Source organism: Ornithorhynchus anatinus, chromosome X1 (assembly GCF_004115215.2).
Source record: "Ornithorhynchus anatinus isolate Pmale09 chromosome X1, mOrnAna1.pri.v4, whole genome shotgun sequence".
Classification (NCBI taxonomy): Eukaryota; Metazoa; Chordata; class Mammalia; order Monotremata; family Ornithorhynchidae; genus Ornithorhynchus; species Ornithorhynchus anatinus.
In genome coordinates, this window is record NC_041749.1 from 49,450,936 (window position 1) to 49,470,080 (window position 19,145).

The 19,145-nt window shown below is 47.4% G+C and overlaps 1 protein-coding gene across 5 annotated transcripts in view; it reads right to left on the bottom strand.

Moving 5' to 3' along the window:
* FGD5 (FYVE, RhoGEF and PH domain containing 5) overlaps positions 1-19,145 on the bottom strand; it is a 188,507-nt gene that overhangs the window by 76,189 nt on the left and 93,173 nt on the right. For all 5 annotated transcript variants that reach the window (XR_005659489.1, XM_039910178.1, XM_039910176.1 and 2 more), the window contains exons 4-5: positions 8,141-8,199; positions 7,997-8,027 (exon numbers count right to left, since the gene is read on the bottom strand). Coding sequence is in view for 4 of the 5 variants with exons in the window: in XM_039910178.1 (XP_039766112.1) it covers positions 7,997-8,027; positions 8,141-8,199 (90 nt within the window). In the remaining variant the exon portion in view is untranslated. The remainder of the gene's footprint in view (positions 1-7,996; positions 8,028-8,140; positions 8,200-19,145) is intronic.

Here is a 19,145-nt window from a genome sequence, read left to right on the forward strand (position 1 = left end):
CTTCTCCCCCCTTTCCCTCTCCTCCTCCCCCTCTCCCGTCCCACCTCCTCGGCACTGTACTTGTCCGCTCAACTGTATATATCTTCATGACCCTATTTATTTTGTTTAATGAGATGTACATCACCCTGATTCTATCTATTTGCCATTGTTTTAATGAGATGTTCTTCCCCTTGACTCTATTTATTGCCATTGTTCTTGTCTGCCTGTCTCCCCCAATTAGACTGTAAGCCCGTCAAAGGGCAGGTCTCTATCTGTTGCCGATTTGTACATTCCAAGTGCTTAGTACAGTGCTCTGCACATAGTAAGCACTCAATAAGTACTATTGAATGAATGAATGAATGAATGAATGAATGAATGAATGAACTACTGGAGGTTCTTGAGGAGTGGGGAAACATGGACTGAACATTTTTGTAGAAAATGATCTGGATAGCAGAGTGAAGTATGGACTGGAGTGGGGAGAGACAGGAGGCAGGGAGGTCAGCTGATACAGTAATTCATTCATTCAATAGCATTTATTGAGCATTTACTATGTGCAGAGCACTGTACTAAGCGCTTGGAATATACAATTTGGCAACAGATAGAGACAATCCCTGCCCAATGACGGGCTCACAGTCTAATCGGGGGAGACATACAGCAGAGCAAAACAGAACAAAACAAAAACAAGACAACATTATCAAGATAAATAGAATCAAGGGGATGTACACCTCATCAAGGCAGGATAGGATAAGCAATTGGATTAATATGGTAGCAGTTCGGATGGAAAGGAAAGGGTGAATTTTAGCGATGTTGTGAAGGTTAAATCGACAGGATTTAGTGATAGATTGAATATGTGGGTTGAATGAGAGAGAGGAGTCGAGGATAATGCCAAGGTTTCAGGCTTGTGAGACAGGAAGGATGATGGTGCCGTCTACTGTGATGCAAAAATCAGGGGGAGGACAGAGGAGGGGAGGACAGATTAGTGAGTGAAGGCTTCCTGGAGGAAATGTGATTTTAGTAGCATCTGAAGAAGGGGAAAGTAGTATTCTGTCAGACATGTAGGGTGAAGGAGGTCCAGGCCAGGGGAAGGGTGTTAGCGAGGGGTCGACAGCGAGAAGGGTGAGAGTCAGGCATAGTGAGTAGGTTGGCGTTAGCGGAGCCAAGTGTGTGGCCGGGTTGTAGTGGGAGCTAAGCAAAGATAGGTAGGGAGGACAGAGCTGACTAAGTGCCTTAAAGTCAATGTTAAGGAGTTTCCATTTGAGGCAGGAGTGGATGGGCCACTACTGAAGATATTTGAAGAGCGGGGACACACACTCAGATCGATACTTTAGAAAAATGATCCAAGCAAGAGGAGCCAGGTTACTCTACACCTCACATTGCTATACAGACATAAGACTTGACACTAGGCTGTTCAAAATATTTTTGCTTTAAATAAAAATTTGTGAATGTTTTGACAACTGATTTACCTGACAGTAAGTTTCTTGAGGGCAAGGATTGTGTCTACTAACTCTATTGTACTCTCCCGAGGGCTTAGTACAGTGTCCTGCACAGAGCAGCATGGCCTAGCAGAGAGAGCACAGGCCTGGGTGACAGAAGGGCCTGCATTCTAATCCTGGCTCCACCACTTGCCTAATGTGCAATCTTGGGCAAGTCACTTATTTTCTCTGTGCCTCGGTTACTTTATCTGTAAAATGGGGATTAAGACGGTGAGTCTTAGTGGGAAAGGGACTGGTGTCCAACTTGATTAACTTGTATCTACCCCAGCATTTAGAACAGTACTTGACACATAGGAAGTGCTTAACAAATAATAATAATAATAATGTTGGTATTTGTTAAGCGCTTACTAGGTGCAGAGCACTGTTCTAAGCGCTGGGGTAGATACAGGGTAATCAGGTTGTCCCACGTGAGGCTCACAGTCTTCATCCCCATTTTACAGATGAGGTAACTGAGGCACAGAGAAGTGAAGTGACTTGCCCACAGTCACCCAGCTGACAAGTGGCAGAGCCGGGTGGGATTCGAACCCATGACCTCTGACTCCCAAGCCCGGGCTCTTTCCACTGAGCCATGCTGCTTCTCGATCATCATCATCATCATCAAATCCCCATCATCATCATCAAACAGTGGAGACAATAATGTTGAAATTCACCCGAAGTATGAGAATTTTCATCCAAGGGGATGAGCACTTGCAATGGAAAACTGATCATGCACGTTGGAATTTCTGTATTTTCTCATGACTTTCAATAAAGGCCATTTTTGTCTGTGCTTTACTTATTCTGAAAATGGTGTGACTCCAGGTCAGCCTACCATAATCAAAACGGGAAGACTGGAAAAACACATACTCCGTAACAAAGAGGATACTGATATCATGTCTATACCAGGCAGGTCTGTTCAGTCAGAACCCAATTTTTGGCTGACGGGGTTGCCTTGAGTTACATATTGGTTAGGAATGAGACACATGCTCAGCTGCTAATTCCTGACAGTGAGTGGGCTGTCTTTATGTCCAGCCTTGAAATGAAGCACACTACACCTCTCTTTCCGAGCCCTTCCCAGGAATCCCGATGATGCCACATTGACATCTCAGGCTTCTCATTCTCTCCTATGTCCCATCCTGGGCAGCCTCAGGGCACTCTACAGAGTCAAGGCAAACAAACCCAAAGAGTAAGTGAGAGAGATAAATATGGCCAGTGGGTCAGGGCACAGTGGTGTGAGCTGAACACTAGACCATGAACTCCTTAACATTCAGAAACATTTGGGACTTTTTGTTTTATTTTTCCCCTCCTCCCCCACCCTCCTCCCCTCAAAAGAGAAAAAAGTCATTTCCTTGAAAGATTTTCACCATTTCTTCAGCCTGGCTAGCTCCAGCTAGCCTGTCAGATGTTAAGAGCCCTTCTCACAAACTGTAAGAGTGCAATGAGGAAAACGCAGCACCAAAAAGGGGGAATGTACATAGCCTTATCTTATGTACATATTCTTAACCTATATATACATGTTGCTTCTCCCTACCTGCAATTTATTTTAGTGTCTGTCTCCCTGGCTAGATAGTAGGCTCCTCAAGGGCAGGGATAAGGTCTACCGACTTTACTATTGCATTCTCCTAAGCACCAAGTACAGTGCTCTGCACACAGAAAGCGCTCAGTAAATATCATTGATTGCTAAGGTTGATTATAGTTAAAACTCTTTTTGATTTAACTGAAAAAGGCAGTTGTGACAGGAATTTTAGCTCCAAATGCAACCTTTTTCTTAATAGCATTTTTTTTTCCTGAACAACGAAGAGCTGGATTGGAAAGAGGGGAAGAAGAGGATTCAGGGATTAAAGTGATGAAACATGAGCTCACATGCCTGATTTTGGTAAACAGATGCATAAACCCATCTCTGGATTTATAAAACAGCCCTAACAAAGCCATTGAAATCTCATAGTTCCCTTCAACAAATTGACACCACTTCCCCTGCCAAATTCAACTCCCGCACAATGATAAGCAAATGTGGGGAAATCCAGAGCTATGCCTAGAGGTGAAATGAATGCCAGCATCAACCTGAGAGCTACCTTTCTTAAAGCAACAGTACTCAATCCCAAGTGAGATGTCAGAGATTCGGCACGCGATTGCACAGCAAGAGCTGCTTGACGTATTGATTTCTACTGCATTGGGCCCAGTGATGGCCAGGTTTAGAATATGCTGGCTCTGAGGGTGGCCACTTGTAAGACCCTGCTTTTGGGTCCGGTATTTCCTGAGCCCATTAGAGCCTGGGAATGGTTCCCAAGGGAATGTTCACTGGGGGAGTACAATCTGAAAAGGAGAAACAAAAAAAAGTTACATCTGGCGGTTCTCAGCAGAACCCTCTTTTAGCTGATTGATAATGATAATAATGATCATTGTGGTATTTGTTAAGCACTGACTATGTGCCAAGAACTGTACTAAGATAATCAGTTCAGACACAGTCTCTGTTCCATATGAAACAGGCTTTGAATCCCCATTTTTCAGATGAGGAAACTGAGGCACAGAGAAGTCAAGTGACTCACCCAAGGTCCCACAGGAAATAAGTGGCAGAGCTGGAATTAGAACCCAGATCCTCTGACTCCGGAGCCTGTGTTCTTTCCATTAGACCATGCTGCTTCACAAAGGGTGCAGTTCACTCCAATCTCCAGGATCAATGAAATGGAGTGATGGGGAAGGGGTGAGAGGTCTAGGTAGTGGATAAGTATGTGACTTGACAGGGAGACTATTCAATAGTATTTATTGAGCGGTTACCATGTGCAGAGCACTGTACTAAGCGCTTGGAATGAACAAGTCGGCATCAGATAGAGACAGTTCCTGCCGTTTGACAGGCTTACAGCGACCTGAGTCTTGCGCTAGTACTGGAAAACCATAGCCACAGAAAGTGATGAACACTGCCCTCCTCTCTTGTCTCTCCCCCAGCCCCCCACCCAAACACACACACACACACACACACACACACACACACACAAATCTTGGTAGGGTTGCTTATTTAGGGTCAAGATTCAGGAAAATTAAAATTGTCCTGACAAAATGTGCTGGTGAAACAATAACCATAGTTCATTTAGATGAACAATTAAGACCTCTCGCCTTAATAACTGTGGTATTTGTTAAGCATTTACTATTTGCCAAGCAGTGGGGCAGATAGAAAATAATCAGATCAGACCCAGTCTTTGTCCCACATGGGGCTCATAATCTAAGAGGGAGAGAGAATAGGTATTTTAGGCCCACTTTACTGATGAGGAAATTGAGGCACGAGGAAGTTTTGTGGCTTGCTCAAGTTCACATCAGCAGACTAGAACCTCCTGAGTCTCCTGATTCCTGATTCTGTGTTCTTTTCACTGGGCCACTCTGCTTCCCTCAGGCCAGACATCTAATTAGCATCTGATGGGCACTATCCTGAATGTCCTGTCATGGTAACTTTGCACCATGACCCCAAACAGGAACTCCAGGTGTTTTTCACCCAACGGCAAGTGTTCCCTTTAATCCCAGCCTCATGCGTTAAACATCAGGCAACAGAGGGCAGCTTCCTCATATCGGAGCCCAGAACTCAAATATGGCCACCTGGAATCAAAATTCAGGTGCAACCCCAATTGTTGAAAACTTGGGCCCTGCCCAGGGGATGAGTGAGGCAGAAGAGGCGGTCACCCCAGACTTGATGGTCAGGGGGACTTAGAGTCTGGGTGGAGAGGTCTTGAAAATCAATACAAGGGTGAATGAGATGGAATGAGTTGGGTCAGGGAATGTCTAAGAAATCCTGTACAGTCCTGTCACAGGCTAAGGGATACCTAGGTGCGTATGTCTCTGCCAAAAACTCATCTGTGATGAATTTACCTTTGGGGAGATAGTCAATCCACATTAACTTTCAAGGGTCAGATAAGGGGACCCCCTATAATTTTATTTCTTTAATTCTACAAAGCAGCTTTTAAGCTCTGAAGTTGATAAATATAGCTCCGGACCAGAATTTCCCGTAACTAGCTTATGAGTTGTGAGTTTTATGGGGCTCTCTCTTTTTATTGTATTATTATGGATTACCAGTGGTTTAGGATCCTTTCCAACTGGCAGGAAGTGGTGCACACACATATGGAAGTTTTTCAGTTAAAACCCTCTTAGCAAACTCATAAAACAAAAGGCCTGTCCCCTGGATCCAGTTGCCAGCTCAGAAGCAAATGTGAGAAGGAAAGAGAGAATGCCATTTCCTGGCTTTACCAAATAGATCTTCCAGGCAGGAACAGGGGACACCTTGAGTCTCAATACCTGGCAATTCCCCCTCATATCAAACACTCTACATAAAACTTGCTTTTTAAAGAGAAAAACCATGTGGTCAAGGCTGATTGACAGCAAAAGGAAACTGTACTCATTTCAGATGAAGCCTATCCTTGCTAGGATCTCTTTCCAATAGGCCCCTAGACTGACAATCTCATCCTGATCTGAAGCAGACTTGCCTGATGAGCTGGTTGAGTATGCTGGGCTTCCCCTGATCCCGAGCCTTGAGACTTGAATTGGTGTTTGATGGGACAGTTGCACGGAACAATCCACAGCCTCTTCTCCAAAACCCCATGATCCCATGGGAAGCAAAGGTCAGGGTGCAGTCTATGGTCACAGACATCTTTCTGTGTGCCTTGCTGAGTGCAAATGCAGGACGGAAAACGCCCCAAGTATTAGCCACCTACAGATTATCTGCTATCTCTGTTCCTCATTTAATCAACGAGCTTCATCCTGGTTACCTGGATACCCAGGGTCCTCATCCTTGTTGCCTTGACATAATCCACTCTCTCAACTAATGAGGCACAACTAATCCATTTGGTCCTTTTGCCTTGGTCACTGCTGTGTCCCATCCCTGTTACAGCCCAGATAAGGTCGGGTTCTTTCTCCTGACATGATCTGTCCTTGTTAGGATTTCCTTGCTGGTTAATGAGAAGCTCCCTCCTCATTATCTCCCCATTGCTGAGGCGGTCCTTCCTTATTACTAAAGCACTCCATCCTGACTGCTAATTTGCTTTCTCTGACCCAGGCACTCCCCCTTCCTGGCAGTCTCGCAGCTAGAGCCTCTTGCTCAGCGGGGGAATTCTGGTCAAGAAAATCCTTCTGGTTCCAGGGGGTGTCATCCTGCTACAAGATTAGCAGCCGGCAACTTCCAGCAGAGAGACGCCTTGGCCCCAGGGTGTACAATTCCCTGGCTAGGACTTTCTTTGGGATCTTTGGGGAAGTCATGGTCTCCAAACCAGGAGGGTCTTTCATTTGTGCCCCACCTGCAGTATAGTCCACCCAAAAGCTGGTCAGCAAAGTTTTTGGAACAGAGTGCTCTGCCCTGCACCTGATGGGGTGATGGCTCTTCCTTTCATTTAGGGCCTATGGAAGACTTCCTGGAGAGAGGAGTAAACTAGGCTAAGGAGCAGCAGAAGCAGCATCAGGGTACCTTCTGCTTTCCCCCCACATCCTACCATATCACTCTCTCAGATGGGTGCTTCCCATCCAATGGGCCTAACTATCTCTTTGCTGTCCTCTCTCCAAGGAGTGAAAAGCCCCTCATAGGCAGTAATCCCCGCAATGTCTCCGGGGAAGAACAGAGGGGGATGGGTGGCTTTGTTCCCTGAGAGGTGAAACCGAAGCACAGAGACCCGAAGTGTTGTGCCCGCTGCCACCCACTGAGTCAGTGGCAGAGTGAGAACCCAGGTGTCCTGATCCCCAAGCCTGAGATGCTTTCCACCTCCCCCCCCACCCCCCTGCTTCAAGAGTCTTTTCTGACATCCTCTCCCTGACCCCTCTAAATGCTCCATTAGCTTGCTCTGTTCCAGGGCTCACTTTGCCTGCTCATCTACCTTCACCTCTTAATGTCTGTTTCCCCCTCTGTAGACTGTAAGCTCCTCATGGGCAGGGATCATGTCTACCGACTCCAATGCACTGTACTCCGCCAAGCATTTAGTACAGTGCTCTGAACACTAAGCGCTCAATAATAATAATAATGTTGGTATTTGTTAAGTGCTTACTATGTGCCAAGCACTGTTCTAAGCGCTGGGGTAGACACAGGGGAATCAGGTTGTCCCACGTGGGGCTCACAGTCTTAATCCCCATTTTACAGATGAGGGAACTGAGGCACAGAGAAGTTAAGTGACTTGCCCACAGTCACACAGCTGACAGGTGGCAGAGCCAGGATTCAAACCCATGACCTCTGACTCCAAAGCCCGGGCTCTTTCCACTGAGCCACGCTGCCATACCATCGATAAACTGATTGACTGTACCTACGACTAGGCCCAGCAAACGTCTCCTTGACAGAGAGGTGCGGGAAGGGAAGAGCAATTTTCCCCCTAGAAAGAAAGTCTAGAGAAGAGGTGCCAACGGCATTCCTCCCCTCCAAAAAGAGTTTATCAGAAGGCAGATTTTAGCTGAATGCTTCTGCAAAACCACCACCATTGTAAAACACTCCTAATAGAATTCACCTCCGTCTCCTCAGGGTTTTTCTGCTCCCTAGATCACCGTCTAGCAAAAGGACAATTACGTTTTAACTATTAAAATGATTTACTCACCATATGCAAGCGCTGGAGCATCTCCACATATCTGTAGAAGGAGACAGGAGTTTTGTTAGTTGCCAGGACGTCCACATGGAACAGACTGAGGACGAAATGACATTTATTTACAAGTGCAAAGCCAGGCTATTGCTGTGGACTCACGTTTTCTCCGAGGACACTAGCTCCTGAGCGATGATATAAGCTCTGGACTGTCCATCCTTCTGTTGAAAAAACACATAACAACCAGAAACCACAGGCATTAGAGAGTGCTGCATTCCACAAAGGGGAGACAGGAATGACTGGGCTGGGAAACAAGTCACTGCTGCTAATGCTAAATGGTGGGATGGATTGAAGGTGTATTTCAAATAGATTTTTAAAGATCATTTGTACCTATTCATTTCTTGGTTATTGACATATCATTTCAAAATGCCACATGAAAGCCGTTGGGGTAAAATTTGAACATTTGCTCTGATCAGTTTCGTGCCTCTGGAGCTGCACTCTTTGATCCATTTGTATTGTTGTGCTTTTGTGATTAAACTGTCTCTCCCATTAGATCCCAAGCTCCTTGAGGGCAGGAACTATGTTTTCCTTTTTGTAGTTCCCCCAGGTACCTAGTGCTGTGATCTACACAGAGTAGGGGTCAATCAGTCCGATGGATACTGAGGTGAGGAAATGGCATGGGGAATTGGCAGCGTGGCCTAGCAGAAAGATCCTGGGCCTGAGAGCCAGAGGATCTACGTTCTAATTCCGGCTCTGCCACTCATTCATTCATTCATTCATTCAATCATATTCAGTTGTCTGTTGTGTGACCTTGGGCAAATCACTTCACTTCTCTATGCCCCAGTTGCTTCATTTACCAAATGGGGATTAAATCCTCCTCTCTCTGACTTAAAATGGGGGCCCCATGTGGGACAGGGACCATCCAACCTGCATACATTGAATCCACCCCAGCGCTCAGTACAGTGCCTGGCCCATAGAAAGTGCTTAACAAGAATTATTAATAAATAAATGAATAAATAAATAAATTAGGGAGCTGCATGCTCAGGGAAAAATGTGCTCTCCCTGATCAGTGAAACCCAGCCAGTAGCAAGCACCCCACCCTTGGGAAAGGAGCAGGGGCGTGTGTATCTGGTCTTAAGGAACTTGGCACTTTCCTGCTTCAGTGCCTTCTACTCGGACACGCTGGACCTAGCTACCTAAAAGGTTGGCTACCCAAGGGGCAAGTACTCTGGAACCTGCCCCATGCCAGAGAGGTCCAGGCAAACAGCACGCGGTCCTTGACCTGTACTAGAGATACCAGCCCCTCCCAGAGCATCAGCGCAGGATGCATTCTGCTTTTTCTTTCTGCCACCCTTCCACCAGCAGTCATAACAAAGCTGTTGAGGAAGGCATTTTATTTCTGGATGGCGTGGCCCCAGGACTGGCCACTCTGCACGTCCCCTACGGCCAGGGTCCTTCCCTGCCAAGGCCGGCATTGCCAAATTGAGGCGTGCTCTGGGTCGTTCCTGCCGGGCTCTGCTCTCGATTCTTATATACGGAATGTCGCGCTTTTGTAACTCCGCTGATGATTAATATGTCTTCGCCAGGAGAGAGACAAAACCCCGGGACCCCTGGGATCACGTGAGCAGTCTCAGGCGAGTTCTGAGACACTGTCTCTGGGCGTTACCCTCTTTGCGTTATTTAATTGCTGTTTGTTTAACCAGGAAATGAACTTGGAGGCTGACGACAGTGTCCAGAGACAGACTTCTGGGAATAACGGGGCCTCCTCCCCGTCCAGAGGGGAGGAGGCATGCAGTCCCTCCGCTATCAGGTTTTTAAAACAAAGCCCAAGTGGTATATTAAAATCAGATCAAGTGGCCACTTCTTTTCATGGGTCTGATCTTTATTATCTCCTCTTTGTCCCAGGCGGCCAGCTTATTCCCACATTTCCTTCCCAGGCTCCTGCTGCTGGGCTCTGTGGCATCGGATCAATGCTGAGGGACCTGACCCTTTGACCTCTCTAACCAGCAGGAGTGGAGAGGTGAAGTCTCAGTCTTCTCCAGGAGACTTGCGCAGGGCAGGGTCTCCTTGCCCGGTCGCCAATTCACCCCCTACTCCTCTGCCGGCACATAGGATGTCCCAAAATGAAGCTGATAAATGGCCCCCAAACAGGTTCTTCTTACGCCACAGTAATGGCAATTCAAGTAGAAGAATAGGGATCTCAGCCTCTCCCCTCCTTCAGCCCCATCCTCCGAGCAGCAAAGCCTGTCAGCCTTTGACAGGCTTCCTTCCCAACTCTGAGCTTCGAAAGGAATCATCTCGGCCTGCTCCCCAAGGGGAAAACCTGGTGAGAACCAGATCCCAACTGCAGCAACTAAGGGCACGGTCCCTGGACCAGCAACTAAGCTGTCACAGGGCTCTGATCCCACAGCCAACATTGAATCCAGTCTACATTTGGGAATGTCCAATGATGGGGAAGGCCAATATTCCCCTTGGAGCATACCTTGTTGAGAGTGAAGAGCTTAAATGAGAAGTAGGGAGGCATGTCCCTGGGGGGAAGCTCTGCTACTTCAGGCCAATATCTTGGTCTGGAGGGAGGGCACTGGGTGATCAATTGCCCCTAATGGCTTCAGGGCTGCTTTGATTTTGAGATCCCGAATGCCAGGCCTGCAAGATCCTTCTTCAAAGGGTGCACTTTCCTAATAGGCACTGTCCGCATTGTTTCCCAGCCCATACCCTCCCCCAACCCTACATTCCAACTCAGGAAGGATTGTCAGCCTCCTTCCAGGACATCCTGGCAGGAGAACCCAGCCTACCCCCCCCCCCCCCCCCCCCCCCCCGTGTGGCCTGACAAAGGTTCTTCCCTATAGCATTCCTATGGTAAACTGATGGCATCTGTTGTCATGGGCTCGCTCAGCTGAGTTTCTTTGCCTTTCCAGCCTGGGGCAAGGGGACTGCTGTCCGAATGATGCTCACTTCTCTCCACCCTCCGCCCCTAATAAACCTTTCCCTGCTGCTCACCCCTCAGCACCTTGGTTTCTATTCCTTTTAGCTACTGACCAATTCTCTCTGGTCCCTGATTCACACTGACATCCCTTTCACTGTGAGTCCTCTGCATCCTGTGGAATGTATCCTCTCTTGATGCATTTTCACGCAGAGAGGAGGGGAGGATGGGTGTCTACGTCAGCCAACCCAGCTCTCAGCATGAAGCTTTGTTATGTTCTGTTTGCTCAGCCGACTCACTTTCCTGCATTTAGAAAAACATACAACTGACCGTGGCCGGGGCTGTCTCCTCCAGGGTGCTGAGTTGGAGTAGGCCTTTTATGCCTCAGTGATCTAAACCCTATTTCAGACGTCAATTCCCCAGGTCCAGGAGAAGGATCATAGGGACAGGGTGGAGATGTACCCCCGGGCTGCCTATTCTAACTCCACTACTGCCCTTGGCTCTCTGTGTTACCTGGAGGGAGATGTTTCCCTTCTCAGTGCCATCTGTAAAATGGGGCTATTGTCCCTTGTTAGACAATGCTGAGGAATCAGCAAAAGGATGGCCAAAATGATTGTAAAGATGAAACACTATCTCTATCCAATAAAAATCTATCCTAGCCAAAAAGCCCTGGGCGAAAACTCCTGGTTGATACCAGATATGGTATGATCCTGCAATGAGATGCCTGGTTCCCACAAGTGATAGGAGAATATATTTCTCATGTGAAATAAACTCCAGTCTTCATGGTAGGTGTTATTTGGATTTACTCCTCTAAATTCAGATCTCCTCCAGGACTCATGGGCTGACCCTACCATGACTAGCTCAGGTCCCAGTAAGGGCATCACTCTTTCGGTCCAAGTCTAGGGCTACTTGAGGGCTCTGGAAGTTGAGGCACCTCCAGCCCAGGGACTAATTTTACGCTTCTAAAGCCCAGTCCCCAACCTCTCAACCCCGCAAGGAAATTGTTACGGCTTGAGACGTGGAAGAAGAGAAAGGAGGTGAAGAAGAGGAAGAAGGGGTGGAAGAGGAGTAGAAGAAGCAGGAGGAAGAGGCGAAGGAGAAAAAGGAGAAAGAGATGAAAACAGCAAGAACAACAATTGAAGCTTGGAGGTCAGCCTGACTTCCATCCCAGTGGAAGAGCCCAGAACACTGAAGTCCAGTTTTTTCAGACCCCTTTCTGTCCTCTTTCTTTGAATTTAGACCTGGGTACATAGGGTCAGGGACAGTTTGGGATTTCATAACCAGAAGAAGAAGAACAGATGTCAGTTTTCATCACCAGTGACTGCTATCTACAACTACCTACAAGGAACGGAAGAGTAAGGTCCATCAGGGGAAGTACAAGAATCCAACACTGACACAAGGGAGGGAAGGAGGTGTCCAAAACTCAGTGTCCTTTCCCATTCTGAGGAAGAGACTTCTCTGAAACACTATGTGCTCAGGTGTCTCAATAGATAGAGCAGGAAAGGTCAAGCAGTGGAACTACATTGGCAGCTTGTGGTCTTATATAATTTGTTGATCTCATCTCACTGCCAGCCAAAAAGAGGAGTACCTATGACAAAAATTAGAAAATGAAAACTATTGGCTAGTGCTTAGCATTATTGCCCAACTAAATTCCATCTGTCTTTTGGGGTCCTACCAGCAAGCCACACCAGGGCTCAGAATTTTTGGAAGTAAGTAAGGGTTGGGGGGAGAGGCACATACTCCTGGAAATGATGCTAGGAGTGCTACGTAAGTCAGTCCTCACCAAGAGAACTATCTGTGAAGTTAATTTGCTGGAGCTCTGAAGAAGAGGGGGATGTGGGGTTGTTGCGCTTAGTACAGTGCCTGGCACATAGTAAGCACTTACACCTAAGACTAGCCAACAGCTGGACCAAATGGTTGGGTCCTGACTCTGACCTCTCTCTCTGGGGGCCAGGGAATGTAACTTTGGGCAATGGATCACAGTTTTCCCCCACACACATTTGAGGTCCAGTTTCCCAGGGGGTGACTGGAAGTTGCTTCCCTGGGGCAGCAGCAGAGTGGAAATCGGGCAAGTTCTCAGATCCTGCTCCTCTCCCCCTCCATTAGGTCCAGTGCATTAGAAAAAAGACTCAGAGTTGTTTCTGAGAGTAAAAGAAGTTGGCAATCTGAGGCCTTGCCTTCTAAAGCCCCACACTGAACCAGGCTCCGGTATCCTTAGGGGATAGGTTTATGAGTCCATTTTAGGGACTGGCATAATGGGTTCCTGAGGGGGAAAGTGATATTCTCTGAATCAAGGCCACTTCTGAAACCTAACCTTGAGCCCCCACAACTCAATGACTCCCTTTCCTGTCTCATTGGTCAAAATCTGTTGCTTTCAAAAAAGGCACATATCATTTTTTTCTCTCCCAAACCCAATTCACAATTGTTTTGGCTTCTCTTTAGATTTTCGGGGGTTAGAGGTTTGCAAAACAGAATGATTAATTGGGCCTGGAAACCAATCCCACCCAGCAAAGAGAGATAAGAAAGGGCAAAAATCTGTCCGCGCAGTGAACCGGTGGCAGCAAGGGGCTCTATCCTGGGCTATGCTGTGCTATGCCGTGTTGTATCGTGCTTTCTTGGACAAGACCTTCCTTCAGCTGGAGCTGGGTCTCACGGGTTGGTTCTCTGGATCCTATCTACCTCCTCAGAAGCGCTGCAACCTCTTGAGTCTTCATCCTACTACCTCGTTGGAAATCCCTGTTGTCTTTCCATGGACCTCTCTATGCGAAGGAACTGCACAGTTTTCATGTACTTGGTACAGAGCTAGGTGGGGGTTCAGGTCTCCTAGTTTATTTGCTGGCTTATTATTTGCTTCAGAACCCAGATTCCGCCCAGGAGCTAAAGGCTCAAGGTTGGACTTGGGACAGTTACCGTTGAATCCAATGGGGTGAGAGGCAGCATCTGTGACCCACAGATGGGACCAGACGATCTTGTATCTATCCAGCGCTTAGTACAGTGCTTGGCACATAGTAGTAACTCTTAACAAATACCACAGTGATTATTATTACACCGGATATTCTGGGACCATGAGTCCTAAGTTTTCCTCTGATACTTGATCTCTTTACAACTTGAAACAATCCACTGAATGTCTGGGGGACTCAGTTTCCTCCTTGGTGAAGTGAGGATAGTGATACAGATTGATTTCATGGGGTCAGTAAGAGACTGTCAAGAGAATGAGTTTTACTGATCGTTATTTATCACCAGAACTCCATCCCTGCTTATCAACAAGAAGAAAGAGAGAGTAGGAGCTAGGGCAGTAGAAGCCCCTAAGGCCAGGAAAGACATGGCTGGCAAGATTTCGATTAACCCAGTAATTATTCTGAGCCCAGAGTGGAAAAAATTGGAAATTGGAAGTTGGGAGCTGTTTCAGATGGCAGTAGAGATATTTGAGATCAGTCAACTGAGTTTGGTACATTTCCAAAGGCATGAGCTTCCTGAGAAATAGGGTGAAGCACTGAGGAAGTGACTGGAGATCTTTTAGTCATTTAGGGAGCTCTATCCTGACAGGTGTAACTCCAGGGACCGTTGGCTTAAGACCTCTGGAGGGACCAAGAAGCCAGCCCAATGTGTCAAGTGATTGCCTCACCCACCAATGTCAACACACATTGAAATAAAAATTACGGTACTTGTTAAGTGCTTACTCTGTGCCAAGCACTGTTCTAAGCGCTGGGAAAGATACAGGGTAATCGGGTTGTCCCACGTGGGGCTCACACTTTTAATCCCCATATAACAGATGAGGTAACCAGAGCACAGAGAAGTTAAGTGACTTGCCCAAGGTCACACAGCAGCCAAGTGGCAGAGGTGGGATTAGAACTCACGGCCTCTGACTCCCAAGACCGTACTCTTTCCACTAAGCCATGCTGCGTCTCATAAGCTGCTGGTGGGCAGGGAATGTGTCTACTAACTCTGTTGTACTCTCCCAAGTGCTTAGTACAGTGCTCTGCACACAGTAAGCAGTCAATGAATACCACTAACACTGATTGATTCACTGTTTGATCTGTGACTTTTAGAATGGGAAACAGCCTTGGTTTCAATGCAACAGAGGCAGGCAGAGAAGGGATAGAACTCATTTCTTAGAGTCTCTGAGCATTTTCTCCTGTTCCAACCCACTGCAACTTTCCAGTTATGGGATATGAAGGCTGAGCTCTTGAGGGGTGGTAACTGGGACAGCTGCTTTGGCCGCAGTGACCAAGGCACAGACAGGGTAGTGGCTGCTGCTATGATCCTCGGGGAGCTAATAATAATAATAATAATGTTGGTATTTGTTAAGCGCTTACTATGTGCAGAGCACTGTTCTAAGCGCTAAGGTAGACACAGGGGATATTTGCTGATATTTGCTCTTCTGCTACTACATCCTTCACGGGCCCCCAAGGGCAGGAAAGCCAGATTCATTCTTAGCAGAGGGACAACTTGTCAGCCAAGCTATGAATACCTCCATTTACGGCTGGGTCTATTTTTAAGCCAGTTGCATTTTTCTTCAACCTAAACTCTGTGTGTGTGCATGTGTGCACACATGAGAAAGACACACACACACACACACACATACACACAAGCTGGATCATTCAGGCTTGCAGAATCACTTCATCAGGCAACTCCCAACAGGCACTCCCACTTCTTTCACAATAATGATGGTAGTAAGCACTTACTGTGTGCCAACCACTGTTCTAAGCACTGGGCACTGTTCTGAATGCCCTCCTGCCCATCTTCTTCATTTCAATGGCTGTAAATACAGGGACCAGGTTCCCGGGAGCAGAACAGCTTATTTTGGGCTTCCTGTGCATGACTCCTGGTTGTGGTTGCCCTTTCCCCAGTGTCTTCAAGTAGGTGAAGAAGGTTAGGGTGTTGATCTGAATAGCATTCTCTCCTTGGTACTTTTCTTAGCACACCACCCTACAGGCCAGTGGTATGCTGAAAGTGCTACTGGATCAGAGGGTCTTCAGAGGCAAATGAACCTGACTCTGTTCTACTGGGTCCCTTAAGAAGCACTGAACCAAAGTTTTTCCACTGCTCTCCCCATCCCGCTAACAGCCTCTCTCTCCTTCAGGAATCAGATCATCTTACAGATGCAGGACCACACCGTTGTGCTCCTTGAAATCTCTCGGGGTACCTGTATGAGACAGGCAGCATCAACTCTGTTACAGCTGGGGAGGCAGAAATTCAGAGAGCGTAAAGGCAAGGGATTTCATGTATGGGGAATTGCCAGGAGGCTTCCGGGGGCTTCCAGGAGCTTCAGATATAGATAAAGCCAGGACAGAGGATCAAAGTCAGCAAGGCAAGGAAGACTTACTAGTTTCCGGGAGAAAGAGTTCACTCATCACCTACCGAAGGAAACAAGTTGAGTCCCGATGGAGGCCCCAGAGCTGGAAAAACTGGAACTCAGACTAAGTTCTCGTCCAGGCCGAGCCAAGTTAAGGGTTTTTCCCGATGATCCCCAAATGGGATTTAAGATTGAAAATATTGGGGTTGGGAAGGAGGCCAAATCAAGACTATGAGCCCACCACCTAACACTGGGCTCTGGGTTGCAGAGCAGACCATCAGCTTCCGGCTGCTGGGGTCGAGCTAATGAAATAAGCACATATGCACCAGACGTGCACATGAGGTACGGCCCCAGAGAAACCTCTAACTAGTTTAGCAGAAAGCAGAGAAGCCTCTGCTCCTGGAGTAAGGGGGTTAAGGGTAACTTTGTGATGGTTGTATTGGGGGGGGGGGGCGGGAGGGAGAAAAGGGAAGGGGGAGTCATGGCTGGGCTGGCTGGAAATGTGGATGTTAAGTGATAGTCACCTCACCTGGGACAGCTTTCCCCTGCCAATCATCTGTCTAAGTTAAAGAAAGAGAACCAAGAGGGCACGTAGCCAAAGGGAAAGGGTTAAAGAGAGAAAAGTCAGAAGCCTAAACAACTTCTGATAAAAAGAATAGAGAGAGCAGGATTTGCGCTCATTCTTTTCTTTCTCCTTCCTAAGTCATAAGCTGCTTTTCTCAGTGGGGTAACAATCCATTCAGCACTGCCAGGGCCGTCCAGCATCACATTTTTCAGCTGAGGCGAGGCAAGAGGACCTTATCTAATAGATGGTTGGATGAATCTCCCTGGCCAATCTTCCTCCAGGTAAAAACAAACAAAGAACAAAACCCACCCCAACTGACCCTCCCCGTTTGTTTACTGTCCCGGCTCCGGCTCCTCTGGGAAAAGCCCCCAGACTCTGGCCGGCACAAAACGAGATGAGCTCGTTTCCAAAGCCATGTTGCTATTTCAGGTGCTGACTGCTGCCAACGCTCCCCGAGTGACAGTGCCTCGGGACTCTTCCGTGCTCAGGAGCTGTCTTGCGCCGCACGGAAGACTTGGCGGCCTGGATTTTGCTACAAAGAGAATGCATCACTTCTTGACAATTCTTCCGCACTTCATCACAGTAACGTTACTCTTTGACACAGGAGCCGATGATCCTGTGGTGCCTGGAAGATTTGTGTTCAAAGCCCAGGAGGAAGGGAGGAGGGAAAGAGAAGGGGGGTAGGGAGGAAAATGTAACCCAATGCCAGGATTCTTTAAAGACATAAACCCAGCCAGAACAGCTCCACACCCTGCGTCTGGCAACAGCTGCCACCGTACACAAGCCACGGGGGGGTGGGGGTGGAGGGGAGTAAGGAGGGAGGGTCGAGGAGTGCCAGAAGGGCATAAGGAATCACCATCATTTTCAATGTGGCAATTTCCCTGGATGATTCCCCAGAGTCACCCCCTTCTCCCTTAAGACTTCTTGTCAAAGCATTCGAATGGTCTTTTAGTTTAGTTTTTTTTTTTTTAGAGAACCATAAAGCCCCTATTTTCTCCATAATGGGAGCAGAAAAATTTATTTTTTTCACCTCTTCCCCTGAGTTTTCTTGGTCTGACCAATCTCCCTAACTCAGTTGGCTTGTGGGTCCCTACTCTATTAGAAGAATACTGGTTGGAAGGTGTTAGATCAATCAAACAATCAATCATATTTACTGAGTGTTTACCATGTGCAGAGCACTGTACTACACACTTGGGAGAGTACAGTACAACAGAGTTGGCAGACATGTTCCATGCCCACAGTGAACTTCCAGTCTACGGGGGGAGACTGACGATATGAATTACGGATACATACCTAAGTGCTGTGGGGCTGAGGGTGGGGGTGAACAAAGAGTGAAAAACCCAGTGCCAGGGTAACACAAAAGGGAGTTGGAGAAGAGGAAATGAGGGCCTAGTCGGGGAAGGCCTCTTGGAGGAGATATGCTTTTAATAAGCCTTTGAAGGTGGGGAGAGGCCTCGTCTGACGGATTGGATGGGGGAGTGAGTTCCAGGCCAGAGGCAAGATGTGGGTGAAGGGTCGGTGGTGAGATAGAGATACACTGAGTAGACTGACTTAGAGGAATGAAGTGTGCGGGCTAGGGTGTAGTAGGAAATAAAAGAAGTAAGGTTGGAGGGGGAAAGGCGATTGAGTGCTTTAAAGCTGACACTCAGGAGTTTCTGTTCGATGCAGAGGTAGATGGGAAACCACTGGAGGTTCTTGAGGAGTGAGGAAACATGGACTGAACGTTTTTGTAGAAAAATGATCTGGGTAGCAGAGTGAAGTATGGACTGAAGTGGGGAGAGACAGGAGGCTGGTAGGTCAGCAAGGAGGCTGATAGAAGGAGGTCGATAGATTATAATGTAGTAACTAAGGTGGGATCAATCAATCAATGGTATTTATTGAGCACTTACTATGTGCAGAGCACTGTACTAAGTGCTTGGGAGAGTATAATGCAACAGAAAGACCAGATTTGTTCCCTGCCCATTACAAGCTTACAGGCTAGAGGGATGGGATAAGTGCTTGAATTGACATTGTAGGTTCGTATGGAGTAGAAAGCATGGATTTTTATGATGATGTGAAGGTTGAGCTGACAGGATTTGGTGATAGATTGAATATGTTCAGACTCTAAGAGTACACTCTTAGTCTTCAGAATGCGAACAGAGGCGAGGTTGCATACCATGGTGGCTCAGAAGCAGTGAGATCTAGTGGAAAGGGCATGGGCCTGGGAGTCAGAGGACCTGGGTTCTAAACCTGGCTCTGCCACTTGTCTGCTGTGTGACCTTGGGCAAGCCATTTAATTTCTCTGTGCCTCGGTTATTTCATCTGTAAAATGGGGCTTAGGACTGCGAGCCCTATGTGTGACAGGGACTGTGTCCAACCAGATTACCTTGTATTCACCCCAGCG